The 22,104-nt window shown below is 37.4% G+C and overlaps 1 protein-coding gene across 2 annotated transcripts in view; it reads left to right on the forward strand.

Moving 5' to 3' along the window:
• GPR180 (G protein-coupled receptor 180) overlaps nucleotides 1–22,104 on the forward strand; it is a 30,437-nt gene that overhangs the window by 1,860 nt on the left and 6,473 nt on the right. The window contains exons 2-9 of one of the 2 annotated variants that reach the window (XM_056328861.1): nucleotides 733–891; nucleotides 4,043–4,237; nucleotides 7,609–7,789; nucleotides 7,989–8,038; nucleotides 11,642–11,799; nucleotides 18,025–18,216; nucleotides 18,576–18,653; nucleotides 20,351–21,845. In XM_056328861.1, the coding sequence (XP_056184836.1) occupies nucleotides 733–891; nucleotides 4,043–4,237; nucleotides 7,609–7,789; nucleotides 7,989–8,038; nucleotides 11,642–11,799; nucleotides 18,025–18,216; nucleotides 18,576–18,653; nucleotides 20,351–20,509 (1,172 nt within the window). In that variant the 3' untranslated portion in view covers nucleotides 20,510–21,845. Of the gene's footprint in view, nucleotides 1–732; nucleotides 892–4,042; nucleotides 4,238–7,608; nucleotides 7,790–7,988; nucleotides 8,039–11,641; nucleotides 11,800–18,024; nucleotides 18,217–18,575; nucleotides 18,654–20,350; nucleotides 21,846–22,104 lie in introns of those variants that run through there. The other variant, XM_056328862.1, reaches the window with a different exon arrangement.

Below are 22,104 nucleotides of genomic sequence, written 5' to 3' on the forward strand. Positions count from 1 at the left end.
ATTTAGGATACTGTTACATTAAAGAAGTGTATGACAATATATAATGAAAGAATTTGTCAAAGTAAATTGGAGGATTGTAGAATTACCCAGACAAGATAGATTGTGTCAAATGAGCTAGTTCTAAAATGGCTAAAATGTTTCTGTATGTCAAGATGCAGCCTAAAGGTAGACTAACACATTGTAGAACACCTTTGAAGTTTGATTTTCTTTGTACCAAGGTGACATCTGTCATCTATAATTAAGTATTTTAGCTCAAATCAGTCCATAACATGGAGATCCATTTACATAAGTTGTTCTGATACTAGACTTGAGAGCTACCCTGTGATGCTCAGAATCATGTTACGAAGGTCATAAAATACTAGACTTTGAACTAGTTATTGAGACTGATTGAGGTACTGTCTTTCCTTGAACTTGAGAAAATAAAATTTGGGGTGGGGGGAAGGAGGAAAAAAAATGTTATCTGGAAGTCTGTTTAAAAATAAAAAAATGTTAATGACATTTGGGTTATGGTAAGTGTCATCAGAGAGAATCATGCATGTGGTGTTGTGTTAATGAGATGTATAGAAATTGTTTCCGAAAGAGTGTAAAGACTTACGGGAAGAAGTGGTAAAAGTTGAAGGAATAAAGTGAAGCTTTAGTGCTGCTACTTACAAAAAAATCTATGCCATGCTAGCTGATTGTTTGTAACTGACATCAAGGCAGAATAGTTGATTTTATCTTTTGAATATCAAGGTGACCATGCTGTTCTGTGTGTCAGAGTCAAGAATGTAGCAGTAGCTGTGACAAAAGCAGCTAGACTTCACCTGTTTCAGGCACAGGAATGGCAGAAGCTGCAGAACAGTGTCCAAGATCACAGCTGTACAGAGAAGTTCTCTAAAGCTCAGCTGACAAGTGAGTTGCTACTTTTTCCCCTTACAAATTAAGTTATTTGTGTGTTTAGATTATTTGTTTCAGTCAGTTTGGACTTTGCACCAACTTAAGTAAAAGCAGGACTTTGGCCTTCTGTAATTAAAAATTATTACAAGGAGATACAATTGCTTTGTTTGCATCACTTCAGAAGACTTTGCTTGCAAATTACGATTTAGTATGCTGCTGGAAAATTAACAATGCTTGACAGATAATTACTTCAATGCAAGCAGCCAAACTTTATGACCAGTTCTAGTCTCATGCTCTCACTGGTACACAACTCGGAAAGGGTACACTTTTGGCTACCCATTCAGTACAGAGATTTTCTTTAATTCTGTTTTGGAGTAAAAGTCTCTGGTTTTTTAATCTCAGACTTTTCCATACAAAAGATTGAGTATTTGAAAGAATTTACAAAGAATACCATTGTCATATGAAACTGAAAACCTTGAGAATATAAATCTTTGGGACAGTCAAATGTACCTTTGAATTGTGACTCTTATTGCAGTGGAATGAAAAAAATTAGAGGCAAATTGATGGAGCCTGCTGCAGTTACCTCTAAATTTCTGAAGTGAGTGCTTGTAAGGTTGGGAGTGTGTAGCCCAAAATACACAGCAAAAGAGTAAATTTGTACCTGCAAAGCTTTTCTGTCACAACCTTATGATTACTAGTTTTTCTTTTTTTTTTTTTCTGTCTGTAAGGCAATCTGCAAAAATTAATCTGCATTTTGCTGCTTTACTTCATAACTTGCTTGTGTTATCATTAAATGTGCTTTCACCCTTTAATTTAGTGATTTAATAATTTGGTATTCATCACTGAGTCTCACATTCAGATGTTTTTAATATTTAAGTTGAGAATGATACTAGTACAGAATATGTAGGTTATGAAGGAACATTTTTAATTTGTCAGGAGGCTCGTGTTTTCCAATTCCATGGAAATGGCATTTTTCGAAGATGAGAAAACAAAAATAAAATTATATTTTTATGATAGCACAGCCCTGTCACACTTCGATGTACAAAACATGTTAGAAAATATTTAATACAGTATCAGAGATGAGCTGATCAGGATAAAGCTTGAGTATCCATTTAAATGTAAAAGAATAGTAAAACACTGAAGCATTCAGTTGTATAACTGGAAAACAGACAGACTGAAATAATGATTTTTGCACCATTTATTGATCGTAATACTACAAAACCTACTTAAAGCATAAACTTTCCTTTAAGAAATTACATTATTAGAAACTTCTTTCAAATATATCTTAAGTGAATATAGCTTCTTTTTTTAAATACATTGCCCTTGTGCGGCCAGAATCCCTAGAGTAACAAATAGATCTCCTGGAATATTGTCACAATGAAACCTTACCCAGATGTCACTTCTAAGGATGTAGTTCCCTTAACACTTGATCTGAGGCGAACATGAAGTGCTGCTGAAATGACTAGCAGTTGGTCCGTCACTCCTGTCTGTCCCAGCAGTGTACTCGCTGTTTTCTACTGTGTTTAGGAATCACATGGCCACAGGGTGAGTTGGATCTGTTTGCTGATCTTTGGCATAATCAATTACATTTTTATTCTATCTTACATCATTTCCTGTGAGTTAGCTTGCAGATTTGATGGAAAACTGATTAAATAGGCTCTGTGTGATCCTTAGTCTTCATACAAATAACACTGTGTCAGAACTCAGCTGAGAGTCAGGCTACAGTTTGCCTTTTATTTGGATTAGGCATCATATGAAATCCTAAATCTGTGGTTAAGGGAGCTGTTTTACTTTGTATATTTGATTGATAAGGTTCATAGCTCCAGAGTGGAATGCATACTTGCTATTACCTACACAAGACAAACTGCCAGTGTTGGAACACTGGGGGGGTTTTGTGGTTCATTTGTTGTACACATTTGTACTTCATGACAGTTGCTGCAAAGAAACCCTGTACGTTTCTTCCTGGATCCTAATGCTGATCAGTTCATGCCTTCAGAGAACAGAAAATAGCTTCCTAAAGTTGAAACAAGTTTATTTAAATTACATACATGTTTTTCACATGTAGGATTCAAATCAGAAATTAGTTCTAAATTTTGTGTACAAAATCTTTAGGGATAATGAGTATATTAAGGGTTGGTATGTACGTTTGCTTGCAGTTTTTCATTTAGAAAGGGCTTTGCATAAAAACCAGAAATAGCTTCTTTTGTAGATTTTTTTAATGAAAGTTTTCTTTCCTCATCCTCAGCCATTGTCATCTTAAACTATTAAGGTGAATTAATATACAGTCCAGTAATTATATTGTTATTTCTTCTGCAGAGATGGCTTTCATTTATGCTTGAGCTGGTTAGCACTCGAGTTCAGTAATCAATGTAACAGTACTTAAGATTCTTGCAGTTTCACCCAAACATACAGAGCCACAGATTTCATTTGCAACATATGTTTATTTTTGAGAGATTGTGCTTGGTTAAGAGTTGCTTTTAGGAAAAATAGTAGTAAGATCAATGAGCAGGTAAAATGTTAGTCTTTTTCATAGTTGGTTTTAAATGTAATCTGATTTGAAATATGTAATTTTATTAGATGATGGTTTCAACCCTTAGCTGTCAATTGAAATTCAGCCTGTTACAGTTTGGGGAAGATGCTGTAAAATCGGCTAAGGCGCACCTTTAAAGCGTGCACACTTGCTTAACGAGTTCACATGTGGCTGTTCCTGTTTGGTGCTCTAAATATCTTTGAAAACAAAGTAGAATAAATTTCACAAAGGTATTTTTCATACTGCAGAAGTATCTGCTAGCTAATACAGAATAGCTAGTTCTATCAGTACTGTACTAGAGGACAGAAATGTGCTAAGCATAGGAGACAGTTTGCAGTTACTGGTTTCTGGCAGAAAGGAGCCGTCCAAGTGAACCCAAAAGCCAAGAGGTGGAATATGGTACATAACCTCACCAACCCTTGCCTGCACCTATTTGAAACAAAAGATGAAGTTGGAAATCTGGTCTCCGGTGCTAGGGCTGGTTTTGAAAACACAGACTGTTTTGTCCTCTGTGTAGTTTATAACCTGTGTATGATGTTGTGGATTTAAATTTCATCTTCATTCAAAGATACGTTTTCTAAAAACAAACTCGTTGAATATTTACTTCTGTTTTTGTTTGTTTGTTTTCTTCCAAAGTGAATGTGAACCACACAGAGCAAAATCTGACAGTGTCCCAGATTCCTTATCCGGAAACATGGTATGTGTTTTATGTAGACAAGTTTACCTGCGAGGAGAATTATTCTGAATCCGAGGATATTCAGTTTGAAATGGTCTTACTAAACCCAGATGCAGAAGGGAATCCATTAGATCACTTTAGCGCAGGGGAATCTGGTAAGATTTTTTTTCTTAAAATTAGATTTGTAAGTTAAGGATCTGATCACCCAAACAAATCAGTACTTAATATGCTTGGGAAAGTATGGGAAATGGCTAGCAGAGTCTCTTAACATTTCGTATTCTGCTTTCTCATGGAGAGTAAGCTTTAATTCATTTTCTGGCGTTACAGATAAATCCTTCCCTTTCTCTAGACTGACTTTCCAAAACTTGCCTGACTGGAAGTTTAGGTGCACAAGGGAAGTTAATGTTAACATCTTTGCTAATAGGCATTTTTCCTATGTTGAAATGGTAAGCCTCCACTGGAATGTGAATTTACTTACTGATTTGAATTAATTGATTAAATTCCTTAGCTGTGTAAAATTTTATTCTGTGCGGCATGAGTACCTGCACACTAAAATATTTTGCCAGTACAATTTTAGTGTGATGCTTAGGCCTTTCTAAGCATCTTAGTCACAGGCCGCAGATAGGTATTTGTGGTAGTCCTGATTTGATTTGATTTAAGAAATGCAATTTGAAGTCTTTAGTCGTGCAAAGAAAAACTTCTAGAAGTGATTCAAGACAGTATGCCTAAAGAAATGCCTACATAAAATTGTATGCTTTGGAAATTGAAACCAACCTAATTTATGCTTCATTGCAGTGCTTAGCTTCACTGCTCTGGGAGGCTTCATCACCATGTCTCCAACTTAGGTCTGTTGTAAGGGGTGAGCCCCATAGGCTTAGTCTGGCTTCATATTCATTAGACCTACGTACCCAGCACTGTGCTCAGAATCATATGCTCTACTTGGTCTCAAGGGTAAATAGAGGGCAGCTGCCTTTTTGAAGGGAAGAAAATGCCCACTGAAACATTAAGCAGAGTCTATAAGCAAGTAGCACCGTTAATCATCTGTTTTTCAAGGCTTATAAATTGACTTACCTGTCAACTTCTTAATGATGCTTCTTAATCTACAAACTTAGTTGGCAGTTTTTATTTGGTGAAATTTGTATCTAGAAGTGAATTCTAGGTTACTTATTCTCAAAAACGAGTAGTAGCATTCTTTTGCTAAATAGACATTGTATAGCCCTTAGAAGTGCAGTACAGACTTCCTAGAGTGGGATCTCAGCTCTGTATTAATTTTGTAGGAAGACTTTAAGCACTTGGAAGCAGAACTCTGAACAGCTTGCACGCTGAGTAGGGAGGCATGTAAATGTGTTGGGTGCACATATTTTGACCAAACAAGTAGGAAACCTGGTGAGCTGTACATGCTATGTCTTCCACGGTTGCAGAAGAACACCTCTGTATATTCAGAATTAAAACCTGCGTTGCTGCCACAGATCCTGAAGTTACATGCCTGTGTCTACTTTAACAAAACTGAGGAGGATTAAATATCTCTGTCCCTTGTTTTTTAAGGCATCTTTGGGGAATAATGTTTGTCATTTTCCCATAGACGTGTGTAGCTTAGAACATTAGGGTATCAGAGCTTCATTTCTTGGTTCTTTCATTCATGTGACTAAAAACTGCATAGTTAACAGATGGTTCTAGTTAGGTCATCCTTCACTTTAGTTACTAAAGCCTGACACAGGAGATCTCAAAATTTAATGGACTATAAGGAAAGTATAGGAAAGAACTTGGGACTGTAACTCTGTGATTAAGATGTTTGCCCTGAGAGAGGAGGCCAGCTTTCTGATCACTGGCAAGTAATCTTTTATCATTTTATATGGTAGGGCTTTCTTACGTAAGACATGTTACCAGTGGAATCTAGGATTTCTAAGGGCAGCTGATCAAGTAGACAGCATTTTGAAGTTCTTTGAAGTTAGGTATTTCAGATTAAGTTGCATATGTTTTATTTTCTCTGTCGACTCTAGGTTACTTGAAATTCAGGAAACTTACAAGACAGGTTGAAAATTACCCTTCTGATTATTTTTTTTTATATATATATAGTTGTATTTCAGGGCAACTTTTGGTCTCAAAGCAATCATCCATAATCTGTCATCGATTGGAAAGAGCTTTCTGCCCTAAATGTTTAGTATTTAGTAAAAGCTGGTTGGTTTTCCTCAAGAGTTTTCCATGTCTACTCACTCATTATGGTGAGAAATAACTTCTCTACAGAATCCTTGCCAACTTCAGGGGTCTTTGAAGCAGAAAGATAAAAGTGTGAAAGAATAAGAGATTTCATCTAAAATGCATGTATTTGTCGTTCATAAATCATGCTTTTGTGTAGGTATACAAGAGAAGCAGAGTGGCCCTGAATTTTTTGTTTTAAGCATCTTTATTACTTTATGCTCTGTCTCTCCCTTTTCACTGTATGCATATCCAAAATCATTAATTTCAGCCATGGGATTTGTAGTACTAGCAACTATTCAGGACTCAACCCCTCCAGTTCCAATGTTTTTCAACTCTAGGTACTGAAATATGTACAGTTGCTCTGTTTCTAATCTCTGGGTGAAGCTGGTTGGAGGTTTTTAGCAGAGTTACTTTGCTGCTGGAGGAAGAACATTGTTCAGAATCTGGTTCTGTATGCGTCACTTGGTTTCAAGGAGGCTTGGAGAAGGAAAACTTAAGTTTTCTGTGGGAAATTTGTTTACCCGTTTTTGCTTACAGTTCGCTGGCTTTGATCCTTTTGGAGCTCATGTGATGGGTTCCAAAGCTTACACACAGTAGAAAAGATTTCCAGAATTCAGGTCTTCAGGGAAGCATTTTACCAGACTACTGCCAGACTGAAAGTTAGATGACTTCTGTTTTGTAAATAGTATCAAAAACTTTGGGCGTTTTTTCAGATTGGTGCAAAAAAGCCCATGCCATGAACTTACTATTGTTCTCTGTGCTGGTTTTCTTTTCCCTTTTTCTTTGTCTGGAAGTTTTGGGTCTTGGTCAGCGGTGCTTCTTCGACGAGGTACTTTATGTGGAGGAAGGGTGACACCCAGTGGTTAAAGAGGTTCAACAGAAGCTTGTTCTGGGTTTCTCTCATCTCAGATTGTCCCTTTAAAAATTGAAGCAAGCTAAAAATGAGTCCTTTGATAAATATGTTTCTGACTGATCAAATAGGCTACAATCATTTTCTGTTTATCAAGAAACTGTATGCCACTTTATACTATTTCAGTAATTGCTACAAACCTGTTTGTGTTTGAACAGAATTTCTCCTACACTCAGAACAGGTGTTGAATAAAGAATACTTTGTCAGATCGAATAATAATCAGTGCTCTGAAAAATTTCACTGACTTTCTTGGATAAAAAAGTCTAGGATTTACTCATTTTATCTGTACTACCACTTTGGGGTGACAGTTACTAAGTATTTCCCAGTGATTATATAAAAAACATATTTTGTTTTAGTTACTTACTGCTAATAGCAACATTTCTTTATAAAAACTAAGTTGTGGTTTTTTTTCCACAGGATTACATGAATTCTTTTTCCTGCTTGTCCTAGCATACTTCATAACTGCTTGCATATATGCCCAGTCCCTATGGCAAACAATTAAGAAGCGCGGACCTATGCATACTGTACTAAAGGTGTTGACAGTTGCATTATTGTTGCAGGCTGGTTCAGCTTTTGCCAACTACCTGCATTTCTCAAGGTATCTTTGCTTATTTTTTCTCTCAGTCTTAAAACTTGAAGACCATTGCGTTGTAAAGATCAGTACGTGATCTTTCCTGTGGTGATTGTGACTAATAACTTTTTAGAACTACATCATTGCCTAAATATACTTTTAAGAGAAAACACGCATCTAAAACTCAACTCGCTTAAAAAATACCACCTTTTTATTCTTTTATCAGTTACTCTAAAGATGGAATAGGAGCACCTTTTATGGGAAGTGTGGCAGAATGTGAGTATCCTTGTCTGTTTACTACATGTTCCTATGTGTTAATCTGTATAATAGATTAGCAAATGCTGTTGTTGGACTGTATTATGATCTTGGACCATATCACCAGATTTTTAATATCAAATACTTGAAGTTGCTTTTCTGAAAAACAGGTTTTTTTCTGGATCTTTGTAACTACTATTTAAAGTTACAGATTTTAATCTTGTTTATGATTTTTTTAAGGATTTTCTTGTCTGAAGTTTTCTTCCTACAGATGCTTAAATATGTGCCTAACACATGAGTAAATTTTTCAGTACATTGAAGGGTTTTACAGAGTGCATGATCTAGAGTAACAAAACTTTTTAGGAAAATTAATTGCATTTTATGGCGTGTCTCATTTCACCAGCAAATTTAACATTGATTATAAAGAAAAAGTAAGTAGTTCACAGCACAAGTGATATGGTTACAGTGATGCAAAAAACACTTACGTAAAGCATCGATGTTAAAAAAGCATTTTTATCCACTCTGTATAGATATTCCGAGTTCTCATGAGAAATAAAATCCTATAATACCCCTTCCCAAAATGCACTCATTTACTCATGCTGGATTCTTCAGGGTTAAACATTGTTGTTGGGGTTTTCTTACTGTAGTTTGTGTTTCAAGCATTGTGGGGTTCTCTCTAAGCAAAGATACTGGCTTTTGATTGGCTTGATGTACCCCAAAAAGTAGTACTGTGGTAGTGAGATAGTTTTGAGAGAGCCTATACAGAAAAATATTTCCCTTCCTAGAATTCATTTAGAAGCTTGCAGTTGGAATTAACAGCCTCTTGATGGCACTTGGCACCACAGTAATTGGCTCTTTCTTGTTTTAACCATTTGAGTTAGCAGCTCCTTGCAGCCTCTCCAGCAACTTATTATTAAACTTTCCCTCTCATCATAACTCCTCCCCACTGAGAAACCCAGTATTAACTTCTCAGCTGGAACTTCGGAGAGAGTAGCTGCATGTTAGATTTTCTGTGTATGTATTGAAGAGCCCACTTTTATGTGATTAAAGCAAAGGTTATTAAGAATAAGTAGTATTTTTGAATCAGCTAAGTTTTCCTTTCCTACAGTTTTTAAGATTCGTGGTTCCCAAAACAGTAAAAGAGCAGAAGTAATAGAAATGTGGAAAGCTTCAGGGTGAATTACAGTTCTGAAGAATGGCTGAGAGCAACTAGTATAGTTTGAAGATGGAAGGTGCTGCCATTTTTCCTGTATCAGAACAGAAATCTGAGTTAAAAGTAAATTGCAAAATTTCTGTTGACTGCAGTGGGACCAGAATTTCTTTCTAGAAATCTGTTCAGATACTATCCCAAGCAATTATTCTTTTCCTACCATCATTTACTCTTTACCATGTGTTAAATGCCCTCAATCTAATTTGTCGCTTAAGTTAATCACATAAATAACACAGATAATGCTGGCACTCAAAAGCATCACAAATAGTGATCTTTTAACTTTTGGTAAGATCAAAATCTGAAAAGTCAAATAATATTACGTTGACCCTGGGTATCATGGGATTATTGTAATTTTAGAAATTTCTCTCAAAGTCCTTATTTGCTGGCAAGATGTAAGAGATGTCAAAGATTGAAGCTGGTACTGAATTTTTGGTTTATACCAGTCTGAGAATCCCCTTGAATTGTTCCCACAGTGAAGCAGAGCATTGTAAAATAATTTCAAGATCATTTTGCCCAAAATCAGTGCCAGTTCATTTTGTTAAAAAATAAGCAAGTGTGTATTTACTAAAGCACTTGACATTTCTTGAACAGCAAAGGTGTCTGAATAAATTAAGAAGCATTTAAGCATACAAACTGTGAGAATACCAAATATATCCCAGAAATAACATGTTGGCATTTAAGTATATAAACTGTGAGAATACCATATATATCCCAGCAATAACATGTTGAAGTCTGGTTTATATCCATATTTTGCTAGTACTGATGAGTTTTAGGGAAATACTATAGCTGACCTTCGTTTGGCACACTTCCCTTCTGTGCATATTAATCTCTACAATGGCAACATTTTCTGTGCCAATATTTTTAGTAGATGTGGAAGTACATTTAACTTTTATAATAAAGTCCATTTACATAAAAACAGAAATTTGCTTTTGTGATACAAAAATATTTTTCTTGTACCTGATGGCATAAGTGAAAATTACAAATAAGGGACAAATTTAATTGAACCAAAATACTAATCAAGTGAAAAAGAAAGCATTGTTGTGTGTAGCACCCAGTCTCTAGTTTCTGAACCAAATTTGCAATTTACATATATAAGAATCAGTTTTTCTTGTACGTCTCTGCAATGCCAGTACAATGAGCCAGTTTACTCTCAAATCTGAACACCAACTTAAAAATGGTTTGATAAGTTTCATTCAAAACTTACCATGTCTAAAGCTAACAATCGCCCAAAAAGAAATCTTCAGTTCTTTCTACTGTCAGTAGTGCTTCAGTGAGGCTAACAAGGAAAGACTTTAATATATTCTAGCTTGAAGTTTTCTTTATTCAGATACAGCTTCAGACGCAGGTTTGGGACACTGATTAAGAATGTAACTTTATGGAGTATGTGTTAATTGTTCCCACACAGAAATAAAAACGGACATAGCAAAATAAGGCAAAGGTAGTTTGCATTTAATAAAATTAAATACAGGCAAGTTGTTGTTCCAAATTAAGTTTGTGTTAGGGTTATTCATTATATTTTCCTCTTTAAGTATCTCAGAGTGGAATTTGTCCTAAATATTTGCCCTTTCTGTTGCGAGACAAAGTGCAGTTAATTTAAAGTACAATGCAACTATCTGATTCTTGAAGGGAAGTTTTTCAGAGCAAAGAAAGGAGTTCATTTCATAAGATTTCATATTTGCAGTGTGATTAACATACATATGATTTTAGTTCTTTAGCATTTGTAAGTCTATTTATGCAGATGGACTCCTGATCCCAGATGTTTTTGACACAAGAGTGGGATTTGGAAGGATGTGGTGCTGTGCCCGTGTTGTTGCAGAACTGCAGCATAATTAGAGGAAAGCTGATAGTGATCTCTTTGGTCACTGGAAACTACTCAAAATCTCCATGTTTTGTGGCAAAGCAACCTCAGCTAGTCAAACTGTGATCAAAATTATGACTGAAGATGACAGAGGCATAAATGTTCGTCCTTCATTTGGGGGTATATAGAACATTTCTCTTTGCTTTAGAAAAAACTTTTTTTTTGTTGTGATGTCGCGACGGAGGGAAGACACAGTCACTCAATATGAGTGATCAGCAGACTTCGTTTATTGTACCTTACAGTCACCTTTTATGCCTTGTTATAATTAGCTCATACATATTACAAAAGTTAAGCTCATTATTGGTTAGTTGCCTAAATACCAAGCCCGCCCCTTGTTTCTCTTCTGTAGTTTTCTGTTCCCACCTGCAACATTCTTTTCCCACCAAAATCTTCCTGTTATTGTGTAACAAGGACAGCCAAAGACAGTGTATTTTGCTTTACTTCAGATAGGCTGAGAGCGATGTGCATTTTTGTTCAGCCAGCTGGACTATGTCTATGTGACCCTTTTCAGCTAGCCAGTTATCCACGTTGTGACTATTTTTTTTGTTTTCAACAGTGTGTGATATCGTCTCACAGATACAAATGCTGTATTTATTGTTGAGCCTGTGTATGGGTTGGACAATAGGCAGAATGAAGAAATCTCATGGCAGACCGCTTCAGTGGGATTCCACACCAACATCTACTGGCATTGCTGTAGTAGTTGTTGTTACACAGGTTTGTATTTTATATTCATTCTTATACTGAAATATACAGCTGCTATTAAGTATGACAGAGCCATGAACCAACTAATTTCAATAATTTATGAGGGAGGGAGTATCAAGACTGGAAAAAAACCCACAGCATAATGTGCACCCAGTATGTCTAATAGGTAACAACACCTTCTCTTTGCTTTAACAATTTAAGGTGTAGCTCCACAGAATGTTTTTGTTCAGCATAAAACCACTTAAGAAGTTCCCACAGTTTTCCAAACTCCTGGCTGTGCCAATTGTTCATAGCATTATACTGCAAGCCAGATCAGTAGAATGATCTAGATTGAAAAAAAAAAAAATTAGCACAGTCATTTTACTGATCCTAAGTTATAATGTGGTCCTGTAAATAGTTGTAATCAGTACAACTGAGGGTTTGTGAAGTACATTGGGGGGGGGGGGGGGGGGTGTGACAACAGGCAGAATGAGAGGAAAGACAAGAAAAGCTTGAGACAAGAAATTATGTCACACAAAAAAAATCAAAATCCACAGCGTCCTCCTCTTAGAACCACTCAAATAAGGTGTCTAATAGTCTTTTCAATCAATATAAGGCAATTCTTGAAAGGTTCATGTGCAGGATTGGTCTTGCAAATACACAAATGCTCTGACACATAATTTCATTCAAATGTTTGCCATTAGTATAAATTAGAAAGTCAAGTAAACCAGTAACTTAAAAGTAAATTGTGATGGAGATCATCCAACCCTGGTGGTGCCTTTTGTAAACAAATTTTTTTAAATCACAGCATAAAGACAAGAGAATCTGAAAGCCATTGAGAAGAGCAGGGAGAAACTGGAGACAGTAATGAGGAAGACATTATACTGAAGATTTTGTGCTATTTGAGTAGTATCTGTAATTAGCGTTGCTTCCAAACAAAATAAGTGGACTGCTAAGACATTAAAAGTAGCTGGGAGCTGACATTTCTTGCTAATTAAGAATATAAACCAAAGGTTATTAAGGTCAATGGGTTTGTTGAAATTTAAAGATGGGTTCATTCCGCCTTACTTTGACACCCATCTAGCACAAGGAATTTTACATGCTGGTAGTAAAGAAGACTTCTGAAGTATTTAATTCTATTCATGCCTCTCCACTTGTACAAACATATGGGTGTGTTAGTACTCTGTCACTTGAGACTGGAAAGCTTTTTTGTTGTTCTTTCCTTTTCAGTATACATAGAAACGACACTCGGTATCATCAGCTTGACCTTTTTTTGCTTGTGGTAAAAACTGGGGCAGTTATCATGTGTAGCCTGCTTCCCCCAGTACTGGTCCGTTGCACATTTGTGTTGGCTCTTTGAGCACCACTGAAGCTTTGGCACAAAGTTGGCTGTGTTATTTTTCACCATGAAGGCACAGCTCTACCACATCTCTCCTTCTGGTACCATTGGGAATGTCAAGTTTGGCAGGAATCTCATGGGAATAGAGTATGGATATCAGAGTATGTCATTGCTTGGATGGTTTTGCACCCCCATCTCAGTGTCTGCTGTCTCTATCAAAAGTTCCCTGACACAAGAGTATCATTGTCCCTTCTAGAGAAAATGTTTTCCAGCTCATAATTCAGTACATAGGGAATATACCTTCTGCCATATTTCTTCTCCTTAATACAGAATGCGGCTGTTGAGCTCAGGGGAGCAGGATCCAGCCCGCATTGGCTCCATCAAAGGTGGTGAGCCCAAGACTTCATTCATTGGATTAGTCTGTTGTTCACTCGTCTGTCTAGATTGATGTGGGCGTTGGACCTGCTGTAACAGGGCAATCAATGAGCGCTTTTAATAACTAAAAATCTAGAGTAACCTCTTTTCTGTCCTCCCCTTTCCCAGAGGTTCTTAATGGGAGAGCCAGCTTCCTCCCATGCCAGAGGTTGGACAGACTTGCATGGATTATCAGAGACGTTCTGAGGACTTGCTGTGGATGGTGCTGGAAACCACGTGTATTACCCTAACACAGCAGATAGAGATTGAAGCATGTTACGTTTATTAACATTCTACAGTATGTGTTGTCATCTTCTCTCCAGGGAAGTCAAACAATTGGGCAGTCTAGGAAAACATGTTATTCTTCAACTTAACTGAAGTTTTTACTGGCAAACTGTCGGACTCTGTCTGCTACTAGTTCAAGTTACTCAGTGTTTTTTCAGAGTTTTTTCTCTTCTTTGTACTGATGCTATGGATATTTCTTGTTCTTTCAGAAACACCAAGCTGTATTTACACGTTACCATCAGCACAGGGTGGACACAGCCTCCTAGTCAGCAAATCTCTTGTGGTCTTTGCGGCTGCAGAGAGGTAGCATCTCAAAGGAAGGACACGTCAGCCATTCAGTACCTCCCTTTGCCTTAACTTGTTCTTTATTTCAGCCTCGGAACAAAAGATTCCCAGGCCACTCTCTGTTCATTAAAGATTCCACCCTGCTGCTGAGACACAAACCATGTTCAAAACTTTATTGACAGGCCTTTCCCATCACATAGACCTGAGCAGTTTCAGCTTTCAGGGCTGATCGGAGTGGAGGCAGTGATTCTAAAAAGATAGCTGATCACTTTGAACCAGACCAAAATTACACAGAATCTTACTGCATTAGATGTCACGCTTCACAGGGGTTCTTAGGTACAACCCAAAGTTGTGCTTAGAATGAGCTCCACCTCTGGCCTTAGATCTAAACCGATTTTTACTGTACTGGCATTGCACATCATCAGATCCCCAAGTGCTACATATGGTTAGAAGCAGCTAGTTAATCCACTTTGCCTTGCTGCTGCTTTTAACTTCCCTTATGTTTCCCCCTTCCCCTTGCCTCTCAGAGGTGATCTGTACCATGAGAACTTGCCTTTACTGGAGATTGATATGTTATCTTGGTTTACCTTAAAGTCAGTGTAGGCATAGCAAAGGGGAGGAGGACTTCTACCATAATTGTTTCCTCATGAAAAAAAGGAAGAGTGTCTGGTTCTTCATTGTATGGATGTGGAGGTTCGGCTTGTGAATCTGGAACATCAGGATGATGTCCACGGCAAACATTCTTCTAGCATTTTAAGAGGAAGGCCAGCACTGGACAGTGGTTGGTGTCCACTGTGAACCAAGGCAGGTCTGGAGCGTGTACAGGTGAAGTCAGGCATTTTGAACAGTGTGTTATGTAAACAAGAAGGTGGTCATTCTCCTTTACTTGATGAAAAGCAGTTATGACTCTAGTGTAGGACATAGCTAGTACTAGTCAGCTCTTCAGCTGCCTAGTTCATCCAGTTCTTTTGTCTGCAGCCTAAGGAGAGTTGTTCTTCTGGAATACAATTAGAATCCCCACCCCCTGCCCCCAATTTCTTCTCAGAGTTCAAACATAGTTCTGCTCACTACCAACAAAAAAATGTCTCTGGTATCCACTTTAGCAGGTTGGTGTCTGGGTGTTTTGTCAGCTTGTTCCTGATACTTGCAGCTAAGTGAGCTGATACATGCCTCTCTGTGGTCAAGGTAAGGGAATTCAGGGCTTATTGACCTTAATTTCTCAGGCATAGCCAGCCAAAGAGATTTTTGACTTCAAGATGATGCTTGTCTATGCAAGCTCTTCCTTCACTGAGAACAGATTGCCTAATCCATTTTAACTTAGAAACACTCCATAGCACAGAATAGAAAAGATCTTTTTTTATAAGATCCTGCTTTTCTCTGGTGAGTGAGAACAGTCCCAGCTCATAATAAGAGCAATAGTACATGTTCACCTTGTCCAAGTTTCCAGTGTGTTGCACTGGCAGTTCCGTCTCTGCCTCTAATGCCTCTGCCTTCTGCTTATTTTGGAATATTCTAATGAAACTGAAAGAAGCTGGACTTCTGTGATCTTACATTGCTGTGACTATACACAGGCTTTGATCAACTGATTCCTGTGTTGTTTACACCCTTTAAAGGGCTAGTCCAGAGCATACCCTGCTGTCAGACACTTATTTTCCCATGAGGATTTGGACTTTGTTCTCATGATTCTTTTACCCCAGCTCTTTGTCATCTTCTCATGAAAGTGGCTTCCTTCATTGCTGATACTGTTGGTGTAGGTTAAGGGAAATTGAAACCCTTGTAAGCTCTGTTCTTTAAGGTTAAGCTATCCCTGGGGTCTATCTAAAGTTCCTTCTTAAAGCAGTATCACAACTCCATCTCCATCAGCCTGTATTTCTTCCCCCCTGAAGCATGCTTTAGTCAGGAAGGTTCTATACGTAGGAGGTCGTTTGGTTTTGGGTTTTTTTCTCAGGCAGTGTATGTCCAGTCCAGGGAAGTTAAATAGTTTGGCTATTCCCAAGTGTAAATATAAAAATGGAAAATGCTCTGTACAAGACTGCAGTGATTCTGTAACTGGTAGAACCCTTGTTTGTTGCCTGAGCATGTTCTACCTGGACTGAAATAACTTCTGTGATAAGAATTCATCAATTTCATGCCAGAACTAGTGCTGTAGACTCAACTTTACCAAACACTGTGCTGTATCAGGGTTTCAGGTTTAAGTTACTCCTTGACAGTCAGGTAATTTGATTATTTGAAGATGTTTGCTTGGAGTCACTCAGAAATAGAGTGTTACAGTGGGAACATCTGTCCCTCTGCCATCCTTCTGTTTTCCATCCAGGCAGCTGAGGAGTGAGTGAAACGACAGCAGTCATGCTTGCTGTGTCACAGCCTAGGTAAGAGGGGAGAAGCATGAGAGTACTCTCTGAGGATGTTCTAAGCAGAAATGATCTGATCTTGACTGATGAGACTCAAGGACACCCACCTTTGGAAGGCACAGGTGGATTACATGTTTAGGAAAAAAAAGAGATAATATCAGTAACCTTTTTGTCTTTATGTAGTTAATTTAATGAGAGAGCCTTTGAATGCGTTCAGAAAGGAATCTGACTAATTTAGATCTCTAAGTTGAGACATACAGTGTCTACTTCTGAAGGTCTTCAGAGCTACCTCACTCATAAATCAAATTTGCCTACCTTTCTTCAGAAAGCCTGCTTCATTAGGCACCTGAAACCTAAGTGCAAGTTAGATGTGTGCAGTAGGTGGACTGGATTCCAGCGTATATTCAAGTCTTAAAATGCCGTTCAGCTGCTACATGATGCTGGGAGAGTCTAAATTTTATGGGTATTCTAATTTATAACGTTAACATTCCCAAAGCCTTAAAAAGGTATTCTTCAGCAAGACCCATTTTTCATGCAACAAGTAGGTGCCTGCCTTCTACCCAACTAAGATGCAGAAACCAGGCACTTCTTAGCCTGTTTTTCTTTAGAGAATCTATCAATATTCTTTCTCACAGTGCTCCTACAAACTTGGATTCTGCAGCAAATGGATACAGTGCTGAGAATTAAGGAGGATTGCTATCTTTTGTGTTAGTTATCTGTTGGCTAGCATGTTTGTCCAGATGTTGGAATGGCATTTGGAACATGTGACCCTCCCTTTCCTAGACCCTAGGAGGTTTCTGAGCTGGTTGCTTGCAGAGTCAGGCTCGCTCACAGTTTCTGACCTAGCTGATGTTGAATTCTTTTCTCCACAATGGCACAGCTTCAATAGAAGGGGTGGAGAGTGGCCCACCCAAGAACAGCCTATAGCCTGGCAGTTGCGGCACTCTCCAAGGAGGTGGGAGATGTGAGCTGGATATCCTTTAGGCAAAGAAGGGAATTGTGGGAGATCCAAGTTCAACCTGGGTGAATGCTCGAGCCTTTAGGCTATTGTATAAAAGGGGCAGCAGCACCACCCTCTTACTTCCCCATCTTTGAAAAGAAAGGTGAATCCTGTTAGGATTTTGAAAGAAAAGGTGTAGTCGCCTGCCTTTGAAACAAGCTTTACAGGTTGCAAATCCCAAGTGGAAGGAGACACCTCCCTGTAGCTCTATGGAATCATTTCAGTGGTGGGCTTCCTGCTGAGCAGGCCAACTGTTTAACTAGATGAGTATTTTGGATCTTATGCTAAGGTGCTACATTCCTTCTATCCAAATTAGAGGAAACTTTTAACTTGTCAAACTTTCTGAAAGTTACAGAAGGCAAGAAGTGAGGCTTTGTTCCTGCCAGTTGCACTTGGAGTAGTAGGTAGTGTCAAAAAGCAGTTCAAGCTGGGGGGGGGGCGGGGGGGAGGTGTAACATGGCAGTCTCCACCAAGCAGAGTGGAGCATGACCAACCAGATAACTTAAATCAGTGATGGGAAGATTAACTGAGGTTTAGTGTAACCTTGTTTGCTCTAAATGTACTTTGCTGCTGTTCTTTTCCAGAGCTTTTTATTAATTTGGGAGCAGTTTGAAGATACAAATCATCACAGCTACCATTCACACCATGGCTTAGCAAGCGGACTGCTCATTGGCCTCAGAGTTTGCCTGGCTTTGTCGCTGGCTACTGGTCTTTACCAGATCATCACAGTGGAGAGAAGCACACTGAAACGGGAGTTCTATATCACCTTTGCCAAAGTATGGGTTACATCAAGGAAACTGATCCCTTCTGTTGTAAATAAAATTGTGGCATGCAATTGACTGAAGCACTAAACTCTTTTCCTGCATAAGAAAGTTAATGTTTAAGTGTCTGATTTGATTAAATTGCACCCTGTCATCATACTCAGGGTAGTCATTTTAATTTGACAAGGAGTATAGAGTGTTTTTAAACAGAAATCCCACCTTTCATTGTGTGGTTTTCATTCTGTTGATTGAAAATTAAACAATGAGTTCATAAAATAGACAGAAATGTAAATGCAGTTTCCTCTTAACTGTCATCTCTTTCTTGTAAGCTGGCATGTAGTTATTTTATAACTTAAACTCATCTTCTCTTTCAGGCCTGCATTCTCTGGTTTTTGTGCCACCCATGTCTTGCAACCATTGCTGTAATATTCAGAGAATATCAAAGAGAAAAGGTATGTACAGGCAAGATAAAAGAAATGGAATTTGAATAGTAGTTCTTCATGTTCAGTGTTTGTTAGCAAACTCATGCTCTTAGGCTGTTAATCTTATGACCCCAAAGCAACTTGAAAAGTCTTAGTCACACAGCTTTCATTGATGCTAATGTGAGTCATATTTTACAAAGGCATACAGGGTTTGAATCATCTAAGGGTAATCATTTCTAGGTTAAGGGAGGGAGAGGGGGAGATTGTTAAGTCAAAGGAAAATGTGGAGGGGGTGTTTTGTTTTATTGTTTGCTTGTTTGTTTTTTAATTAAAAACACCTTGGGGATTCTTTTAACAAAGCTAGCAGAAAGATAAATCAGTGGATTTTTTTTGTTGTTTGCTTTTCAGTCTTCATCCTTTAAAAGCTTTATGTGGCTAAATAGGTCAGAGAACCTGTAGCTGAACTGTATTCTTTAGGTTAAGAAATCTGTCCAAATACATAGTTTGGTTTGTAAACTCCAAACAGTTAAAAACAAAGGTGGACTCACTGGGTTTCTCAGTTGCTTAAACATACTGGGAACTGGAGAACTAGTGTGTGGAGCCTGCCATGTTCAGATAAAGTGCACTACTATTCCAGATGACTGACTACCTCATTCCAGGGTAGAGTTTGCTTCTTTTCTTTATGGTTATAACCATCTGTGCATTTGTATGCAAATATATTTGGAAATCGAGCTTTTAGAGGTATAGGGGATATGTAAAGGAAAGAAAAAGGTTCCACTAAAAATGTATAGTAAATTAAATACTACGTTTGATTTAATAAAAAAACGAAGAAAAATCTGGGGAGAAAAACAGACAACTCTAGAGCTACTCATGAAGAGACTTTTTGTTGTTGCTTTATGAAATATCAGAGCAGGAGGACAATCTCTAGATGTAGTATCAGTAAAGGAAATTCTTGCAATATTTCAAGATTCTGAGCTCACTGAAGGGTAAGGTAAGCAACTACAGTTGCTCTGTTCTTGCTTTCAAGCAAGTTTGAACCATGGTGTGTGGCTGCGGTTCTTACATTACGATAATTTATCTGTGTTTCCTTCTTTAAATGCACTTCGTTACAATAAAGAAATACATGATCAATAAATACAATATTTAAGAAAAACATGTATTTTAAAATACTCTCTGTACATAAACTTAGACTCTTGCTCTCTCAGAACCAGTGGTTACCTTCATGCCTTTGATAAATACTGCCTTACACATCTTTTACAGATTGAGACTTGCACTGAAAAGAGGTCTGGCTAAGTGAGCCTGATAAATCACTATCCTTACAGCTCCATGGTTGTGCTAGTGCAAAGTGTTTCCAGATATGTATTTTTTTTCCACTCTGTTTGTTGTAAGAATAGAATATCTAAACATCACCTCTGCTTGTGAAACTGCATGGGTGGTGAATTGCAAGTCTGAAATTCCCCAGAACAGAGACTGCCAGAAGGGTTATGTGACTTGCCCAGGGCTATCTACTGATTTAAAAACACACAGGTGTGAGAGTCTGAATCCTGGACTTGAGATTCATGTTCAAATCTTTTCTAACTGCAGCAGTATTAAAGGGTTTAAAGTTAAACCTCAAGCACTTACACAGCATGCTGATAGAAATTTCTTGTGGGTTGTTTGGTGGGGTTGGTTTTTTTCCACTTACTTTTTCTCTTTTTTTTTTTTTTTTTTTTCCCCCCCCCCTCTAGATTATTACCATAGGTGTTATCCTCTGTCAGTGCATCTCCATGGTAATCCTCTACAGGCTTTTCCTGTCTCATAGTCTATATTGGGAAGTATCTTCACTGTCATCAGTGACATTGCCACTAACAGTATCCTCTGGACATAAAAATCGACATCACTTCTGAGATGTTTAGGAAGAATACATTATGTAATACATGTGCAATAATGACTTAAATATACAGGTATTTTTGTCGCAGGTGTGTGATACATTGGTTTCACTGGAAAATTGAGTGATAATATCAGAGCACTTCACAGACCTTTGGTCTGACAAGGTCCCTAGATTAATCTGTTAAAATTATTGTGCAGTGGAAAAATTTATAATTTGAATAATTTTATAAATATTGTTTGTGTACCATGTGGTGCTGAGCTGTATCACAGAAAAGTGCAATGAATCTTTTCTGTCCCATTCACAGACACAAAAACACATCCTTACTTTATATCAATACTAGGTTTGAAGGTCTTATAAAATGCAGTTCTTAAAACATCTACAAGCTCAAACAAGTCCAAAATAGGCCAGTTGTGAAATTGGTGTGATGCATAATGATGAGTACAAGTTCTTTTATTTTCATGCTTTAGAGAAAATGCATTTTATGTCTAAGTATAAAAGAAGGGGAAACAAAAGAGGTAGAGTCCTCCAGAAAACACATGAAAAATGTTCACAACTGGCTGTGAGAAACTTTCCTTTATTATTGGTGTAAAAGCAAAGCCTTTTTTGCAACTAATGTTCATACTGGTTACAATTGTAATGAAAACGAAGGTAGGGTTTATATTTGCCTTTAAAAAAAAATGTAACTAAAAATTTCATCTAGTAATGAAGGTCTAAACAGTATTTGAGGCTTAGAAGACATAGCAACATAAAGGTAATTAAAACAGCAGGCTTGCATCTTCTAAAGAAAAAAAAGGCAGAGAAAATGGAATGGGTGATGTGGTACTAGAATTTTAATCCTGATATAATTCATTTCTGTTACATTGAGGATTCAATCATAATTAAGCCATATACACAGATTAAATTAACAGAAGCATTTCAAATAAATGTTGGTTTCAGTCATCAACTACCCATGAATTCCTGCCCAAGGATACTTAATCAGGATTAAATTTTCTATGAATAATTGAAAAACAAAATACTCACTGGATTTGTTATAATCCATGTTGGCACTGGGTTCTAAGTAGTTGCCATCTTCCATCCATTGTAATAAAGCCATACTACTTTGTGATGCCCTAGCATTCAGAAAGCCAGTGTAAATATATACTTTATTGAAGTGCCTATTTATTGAGTATGATTAAATCATGCTGACTTTTTTTTCCCTTCATAAGAATGTACATATTGCCATTGTGACTGAAATCTTTCTTTTTGAATTTAGTTTAGTATTTGTCAAATTTTAGACTTCTTTTCATTCATGTATGTTTCTTCACAAAATGGATTTTATTTTCTAGTAAATGAATGTTTGTTTCTTCTTAAAAGTGTGTATTTAATTATGTCTCTATGAAAACATGAAGACACCAAGGTTCTAGCTTTAAAATAGCCCTAACTTTAGTATTCGTGCTTGCCTCAGTTGTGAGCATAGTTGAAACATAAGTCTATTCCATTTTAGTTTAGAGGCAAAACTAGACATTTGCCTTTGACTAAGGCAAAATGGCAACATGACAAAGTTGCTCATTAAATCATCTCCTTTCTTATTGTCTGTAATTCAGATCAAGAATGGCAGGTTGAGGCTAGAAA

This window comes from Falco biarmicus, chromosome 2 (assembly GCF_023638135.1).
Source record: "Falco biarmicus isolate bFalBia1 chromosome 2, bFalBia1.pri, whole genome shotgun sequence".
In the NCBI taxonomy this organism is placed as follows: domain Eukaryota; kingdom Metazoa; phylum Chordata; class Aves; order Falconiformes; family Falconidae; genus Falco; species Falco biarmicus.